The following is a 7,994-nucleotide window of genomic DNA, read 5'->3' as shown; positions in this document are numbered from 1 at the left end:
TCATCTTTGCTAACATCTTAAAACAACCCAAGTCATTTATATGTGTTTGAACAGATATGATCTGTAATGAATGATTAAGTAAAACCTTTTGTGTTAAATTATGATGTTAATAATGACTCTGTCTCCTGTAATTTATTATGAATTCTCAAATGCTTCGGGTTTGATTTTGATAGAATGCAACCACATCAGAGTTTATGTGATGACTTTATTTTTAGAACTCCTTCGTTGAAGGCACACATTTCCCCACTACTGCTGCTACTGTAATTATGTACAAAACCAATCACTCATTAGAGTTAGGATACATTATCTTCTAGACAGATGAGGCTAAATAAGCAACACATTAATAATTCAGAGAGCAGTTCATTATGCATGTGGATGCCTGCTTCATAACTGGAATAAGAACCTCATCAGCCTCTGCCAACCCTTAAACAATAGTTCTGTGTTATTGCAGCCACATTCCGGTTTACGCTTGTTAAACTGCTACTTGGATTATTTTATCAAACATTCATTTATTTGTGGTCCCTTACTGCCGAGAACAGATTTTGGAAGCTCCTTTTTTAAGTTAATGATTTGAGCAATGGGTGTTATTAATTCTCAGAATATTATAAACATGATTAATTTTCAGGCAGAGATTTATTACATAAGGATTTCAGCTATGTCAACTGAAATGCATCACTGTCAAAACAAGTATCATGGTGAAAATAGAATGCGCTCCACACTTCAGACGCTGTGCTCAGAACTAAATCAATTTAAATTGTGACTGAAGCAAAATTATATTCTCCAGTGAAAAAGAGTATTCCAGGCTTCTTTTATTTAGCTTGAAGCATTCTTGTTAGATCATGATTTAGAAAGGTAGTTTAATAAGACTAGACTAGCACTGATAATGTTCTGTGTGCTGTTTCTTCTCATTTTCATGGGAAGGCTAACTCTCTGAGATCCGTACACATTCCAGATGTAGCCAGTGGGAATTTGAAGTGAAGAGTATTGGTCTGGGAGTCATGGATCATGAATTCTGAGCTTCGCTCTGGCCTCAGTTTCCTTAGCTGTAAATAAGCGAGTGCTAAGTAATCCTCAAGGTCTCCTGAGGAGATGGATTTCATGGGTCCTAGAGAATGGGGTTGTCTGTAGGAAGGCTTGCTGGCAGCCTCACACACTGCAGAAGACAGGAGGAAGAACACAACCTGGGAGTAAACAGGAAAGGCCAATCTCTCCATACTGCATCCTTTCTTGAAAAGACCCTTAGTTGGTTTTTATTGTTGTTACAGAAATTTCTAGAAGGAATAATACTGTTATGACAGGCCATACCTAAGACTTTTTCAGTTATCACTAAGCTGTATCAGTTAACACTCGGCAAGAATTGACTAGAAGTAAATTCAGGTCTCTCATCCAAAACACGAAGCATGGAGAAAACTGGGACAAGTGGCAGAGAGCTCCAGGCTTATGCCACAGAGCTTAGGGTGAGGGCAGCAACCCTGTGCACTAAGCCAACCCGCAGGTACTCTGCTAAGACCATCACATGAATTTGTTTATAACCTGATATATTAGGCAGGAACGATTATGTTTATTTTTCGATATGAAAATTTGGGTTAAGAGAAGGTAAACACATGTTAAAGATTACTGAGCAAGCAATTGGGGAAGCCAAGGTTTAATGTACAGGCTGTCAAACTTGCAACCTACACTTAGCCAGCCTTGCACTGGCTCAGAGTCAGGGCTTGGGTTCCCGAGAGCTTCAGCTCCTTCCTGAGAAGCCCAGTTAAAGCTTCAGAACACTCTTTCCAAAGGGAGAGCCATGTCCCTGGGGCTAAATTGCTTTCTGGTATGTGTCACCCACTGCCTTTCCATGTGTCTGAGATCTGCCATGCTCAGTGACATGGGTGGGCTGGGTGATGGTGAGTGAGTTGTAGAGTTTAAACGAAAGCCTGAGTAGACGTGGCACGGGGTTCCCTGGCAGCACAGGTGGCTGAGTAAGTAACAGAGAGCACAGAAAAGATCAAATCACCTAAAACCATGAGCCATCTTTTTCTAAAAATGAACAGTTTATATACTAAAGCATGAATACAATATACATTTTCACAAATAAAATCCACAAGGCCATCAACAGGAGCCATGACAGTGACTGCTCCAGAGAGACGACGACAGCCTGGTAGGGTCAGGAGGCTCCTTAAGGCACATGGAACTTGGCCTTTCTAGGGTAGTCTGTGAGTAGACAAGAAGGGAAGGCCTTCAGTAGTAAAGGGGAGAATGTCTGAAAAGACTTGTGGTTTCATTGGAAGAATCAGAAGGCAGAGGTTAGAGCATGCACTGAGACTCTGGGAGAGTCTGCCCACTAAGCTGGGCTCTGGATCTCAGCTTGAAGGCAAGGAAACAACCCTGAGGACTTCTGAGTAGGAGACTGGTTTGAGGAAACACAATAAATCTTGTGGTGATGGTCAGAATCCCAGGAGACAAGTGGTACCAGTAGAAGAAGGGACAATGTAGGTAATTAAATTTATTTATAGTCTAAAATCCTTTCAAAGGAATAGTTACAAAAAAATAGTACGTGCTTTATCAGATTTCAGACAGTGCTAGGTGGTAGACTGTCAAGTTGAGAAGTTAAATGTTAAATTCAGGATCACACAGATGGTCAATGGCCTCACAGGTTTTAAACCACAGTGTTCCTGACTCCATATGTCCTGTCTATGGTGAAATTCTGCTTGTTCCTCATCTCCAGAACTCCTGGGTACCAAAGTCATGGGCTAGGGTGTTTCAATAATGGAAAAGAAGCAGCAACTAAGAGATCCATCAAATATCCTGAGTTTTTTTTCTGATTCTTCACGCATTTTACATTCAGGATTGGGAAAGGGGGCAACAATAGTTTGTTTTCACCAAGATGTGCCCTGTCTGACTGATGCCCAGTGGTCACATTCTGTTGAGTTATGAGCTGTTTTATTGTGCTTTATGATTGAGAAGTACAGTATGGAGGGTGATCTGCCTTCCAGGTACTTCCCTGCCTCTCTCACTGACTGTGGCATAATATTGGTTGTACTTGTTTACATACTAAGGTAGCAAAAGTTTAGAAAACAAAAGTTACTTTGTGTATTCATGATAATTATCACATAGTTGCATGCTTAGTCACCACAGTAAACTCCAATGTGTTTGTACTTCACATCCATGTGCAAAGGCTCAGGCTCCTGGGCCTTCACTACCAAGGCAGGTGTACTACACCGCCTGGCATGGTGAAGTCGAGCCAGCTGAGCCAGAGCTACTCTTAACTGGCTCTTTTCACCATAATATTGTGTAACATGACAGCAGTTATGTACTGCACATTAAAAATGAAAAAAAAAAAACAACAGAAGAAAGAACTTTTGAACATTTTTACCAAAAGAAGTGATGTTTGAGGAGATAAAAATGCTTAATCTGATTTAAATACTGTGAAATGCATACATGTATCAAACATTTCATAGTACCCCACTGATAAGCAAAACATTTATGTTTTATGTTTTTATGTGTCTCTTAAAAATAAAAATGTCTTAGTCCGTACAGATGGGACAGTCCTAATGACTCAAATGGCATTAGCCTGTGAGGACCTAACATTTGTTAGGGGAAGCATCTTTATCAATGGTACTGCCAGGAATGTTTGACAGGAAGGGTTTGATATAAATGTTGATAGAAAGCCACATGGAAGGGAGACATGTTACAAAAGATGACTGTAGAGTCAAGACGTATGTGCCAAAGAGAGAGGAAGAGAGAGCAGGAAGAAAGACTGTGGGCAACTTACAGAAGAATAATGATGTCTAGTCTCTGATGGGCACTTGATCAGCTCAGTCCCTCAGAGCCTGAGGTCTGCCTACAGATCTCCAGGAAGCCCAAAGCTAGCTATGTGCCAGCATTTCTTTTGACTTCTCCTGTTTTAGGTCATTGCAGAAGTTCAAGCCCCTGTGGCACCCCTAAGTTAAAGACCTGGGCTGGAACATTCCTCTTTTACCAGTCTAAAGCTGGTCATGGTTCTGTATGCAGGCCTCCAGATTCCCAGTTATCTCACAGAAACAGCTGATGGTCAAAGACAAATACAACATGTTATAACCGGTGTGGTGCAAAGCTGCTAGCATCTAATCCTTTAGTTTGTGCAGATTAAATTTTAAATGTTTTAGGAAATATACAAGTAAAACTCCCTGGGCCTACCATAGCCAGTCGCTGGGACAGCTCCAACTGACAGGTGTACAAAATGAAGTGAGGGGCATGAAAAGTACAGGGCTACTTGGGAAGAGGAAGGAGGTCACAGGGAGGAAAGGGGACAAGAGTAGGTGACACAGTTAAAATCTATCATGTACATGTATGAAAATACCACAATGAACCCCATTTATATGTATAATTAACATCTGCTTATAAAAAAAAATTTAAAATAGCAGTCTCCCAACAGAAAATGTAGTTAGTTTCCAAAACTGGCTCCTTGGAGGAAAGGGGGTTTTAGAAACACTAAAGTGACTTACTTCTGTAAAGTACATTATGAGAGGGAGTGCTGCTTGCTGGCACTGTCAGGAGTTTGTGGATAATGTGTCAGTCAGCTTTAAGATACTAACTATAAGACAGGGCATTATTTAGCTTACAGTTTGGAGATTCCACCCCTTGGTAGACTGGCCCATTACCTTGGACATCTGGGTGGGGTGACAGACTGCAATGACAGAAATTTCATAGTGGAATAAAACTACTTACATTATGACCCAGAGGGTGAAATAGTACTAAAATAGACAAACATCCTTACAATAACTTTTGAGGGCATGTCTTCAATGACCTAAGGATCTTCCACAGAATCCTACCTTCTAATGGTTTCCTCCTCCTTTAACATGTGAACGTTAGGAAATAGCATCCAATGCACTAGCACAGACCCTTGATCGGGGATGACGAAGACTGTGCTTTATATATGTGGCCTTTCTCTTCCAAAAACATACTACTCCAGCCCAGTCATGAGAAAAACATCAGGGAAAAACAATAGGAATTTTAAGAAATTACTAACCAGTACTCCTTAAAATGATCAAGTTCATCAAAAACATGGGAATCTGGAAAACTGTGAAAGTCTCGAGGAACATGAAAAAGTGAATATAACAGGAACATACGGACTGAATACAATATGACACTGAATATGAGATGGGATCCTGAAACAGGAAAGAGGAAAATGGGGAAAAACTAATGAAATTCAAAAACAGTATCAAATTAAGGTAGGTAATAGGAATGTAGCAGTTTGGATCCAAAGCAATGCAATATATTAATAGCAGTGCAACTGTGGTAGGATAAACACTTCTGTGTTATCTAATAATTTTTCTGTGAATCTACAACCGTAAAGTTAAAATTTGACTTAAAAATTTTTAGAGTCTAACTTTCAGTGTGGCTTGTCTAGGCACCAGAAACCAGCCGCTATGCAGTGATGTCCACCCAGCTGAAGCACAACAATCTCTCGCTAATCTTCTATTACGTTTTTCTCCAGATGTGTAAGGCCCATGGCATTGGCTATGACCTTGAGGTATGAGGGGGTTATAGTTATAGTTCATCAGGGCTGGACTCATCAGGTATGAGCAGGACTCAGTGGTTAATAAACTGCTACTCCTTCAAAGAGATGTACTTTAAGATTGGGTGGGTGTGTTCAGAGGAAGGTCAGATATTGTACAACAGGGGCAGGACTTAGTCCTGGAAAGTTGTCTTCCTCAAGAAGAGGACACAACCACATAATATAGCACTATCCCTGGTTACCAGACTTAGAAGTACCCTGGAAGCATCCCTTGACCCTGCAGTAGGCTTGCCCTGAGCCTCCAGAGCCTACCCACTGATGCTTGCTAAGAAATAGCCTCTTGGTTTTCACAAATAGAACACAAAGTACTGTTTTCTCACAATTGGAGGGTGGAAGTCCAAGATCAGGCCACTGGTAGATTTGGCTTCTGGTAAAGGGACCAATTTGTTTGTCTATAGACTGCTGTCTTTATCTTATGTCCATAACACACACACACACACACACACACACAGACAGACACAGACACATATACAGGGAGAGAGACAGAGAGACAGACTCAAAACACATACTCTGACACACACAATCTCTGACACTCTAGGGTGTTCTCAGACACTACATGACCCAGTACCTACTTGAGCAAACCCAACATATCACATCAATAATATAAAAACAAATTCATTGCCCAGATCTCTCTCTCCCTCTCCCTCTCCCTCTCCCTCTCCCTCTCCCTCTCCCTCTCCCTCTCCCTCTCCCTCTCCCTCTTCTTTCCCCCTCTCTCACCATGGGAGGTGAAGCCTTTTCTATAAGGACACCAGTTCTAAAGGATCAGGGTTCCACTCTTATAACTTTATTTAACTAATCACCTCCTTAAAGGCCCTGTTTCCAATACAGTCACATAAGTGCTTTGTTTGAAATACAAACTAGGGAACAACAAAATGAAGTCCTTATCATTCTGCTGTTTATATATGATGATTTCTTTTAAGAAGGAGTTCTGATTATTTTTTAAAGAGGGGGCAGTATCTCCACTTTTGCTCCTGTGCAGTTGCTCCATCCTAACCTAGCTTCATGGGGCATATGAAATACAAGGGGCTGTTCCTAACCCAGGACCTCCAGTTTGTATCCAGCAACTCATGTTACTTTGGAGAAATATTTTCCTATTTTTCCACTTGGACACATATTTTCAAATTTCTGACACACCAGCATGTTCTAAGACACTATGTGACACAGTACCTATTTGAGCAAACCCAACATATCACATCAACGACATAAAAATTAATTCACTGCCCACAAATAATGACATGATAATTATAGAGTTGCAACTTAATTGAATGTTTTGATTTGTAAAGATACAACTTAATACATATAAATTTTAGGCAAGCAATCTGCCATTGAGCCACATTAACATCCCTAATGTATATGAATTTTCAGTTTTATTACTTGAGAACCAATACTGTTTTCAAGAGTCAACTCTTTTGGGCCCTTTAAAGCCATGCAAACTTTAAGCACAATATGAACTGTGAACAGCATGCCTGGGATGACAGTTGGCAACCCTAGCAAGCTGGCATGGTACCGTCAGGTTCTTGAGGATGTTTGGTTAGCCTGATCGGTGCTGGTGCAAGCATATATAATGGAGCTGATACTGCTTTGCAGGTTCCATTAAATCTGGTGAAATGCAGAAAGAGTGAAAAAGCCAGAATGAACTGAATTGTTACATCTGCTACACGCAATCCCTTCAGAATTAGTTTTTTGTCCCAAACTGATGAGACTGAAACATTCCCATGTACCACAAGGTAGCTAATCTATTTGTTTTATTTTTCTTAAAGCATCAAAACAGAATATGTTTTGTAAATCAGTATATTTGGCAGGGATGTCTCAAAGCCCAAAACAAAGCATACTTTATCACTTTCCACTACTTGAAATGTGTTTATTCTTGAATTAAAGGCTTTGCACTTGGTTGGAGTTATAACACTTTTGAGAAAAAGTAAAGCCCAGTAGGAATTATTTACACCTTTGTTTCTTGAGTGATTGGATACACTTCTTTTTCTTTTCTTTTCTTTTCTTTTTAAATTCAGTCTCTGTAGAGATTGTAAAAGATCGCCAATGCTGAGTGTATTGCAAGTTGTCACGGCAGGGTATTGGGAAAAGTTTTTTTTTCTTTTTCTTTTTTTCTTTTTTTTTTGTTTTTTAAACTTTTATTGCATTATGATGAGAAAAGTTACACGATTTCAATTTATCTGAATTTGTTAACATTTAAAAACATATTTTAATTAAATAGAATTGAATCACATTCTTGTTTCCCTTTTGTACCCCAACTCTTCCCTGAGACGGCACATTAAATACCTACAATGTCTTTTTTTGTCATAGTCCTTAAAATTTATAAATATTATAACAATAAAAGTAAGTATTATAAAAGTTGTTTGATCTAAAACAACAATCGATTTGATAGTCTTATGTAGATACTCGTCTACAGCAATAGTGAAAATACATTTTTCTCAATATAAATTTTAAATAA

General features: G+C 39.5%; 1 protein-coding gene across 3 annotated transcripts in view; it reads left to right on the top strand.

Annotated features, from left to right (window-relative positions):
- Iqch (IQ motif containing H) overlaps nt 1-7,994 on the top strand; it is a 177,594-nt gene that overhangs the window by 148,605 nt on the left and 20,995 nt on the right. For all 3 annotated transcript variants that reach the window (XM_031344193.1, XM_031344192.1, XM_031344191.1), the window contains one exon: nt 5,375-5,497. In XM_031344193.1, coding sequence (XP_031200053.1) covers nt 5,375-5,497 — 123 coding nt within the window. The remainder of the gene's footprint in view (nt 1-5,374; nt 5,498-7,994) is intronic.

This window comes from Mastomys coucha, unplaced genomic scaffold (assembly GCF_008632895.1).
Source record: "Mastomys coucha isolate ucsf_1 unplaced genomic scaffold, UCSF_Mcou_1 pScaffold23, whole genome shotgun sequence".
In the NCBI taxonomy this organism is placed as follows: domain Eukaryota; kingdom Metazoa; phylum Chordata; class Mammalia; order Rodentia; family Muridae; genus Mastomys; species Mastomys coucha.
The sequence above is the reverse complement of the archived record's forward strand: the minus strand, read 5'-3'. Positions and strand labels throughout refer to the sequence as shown.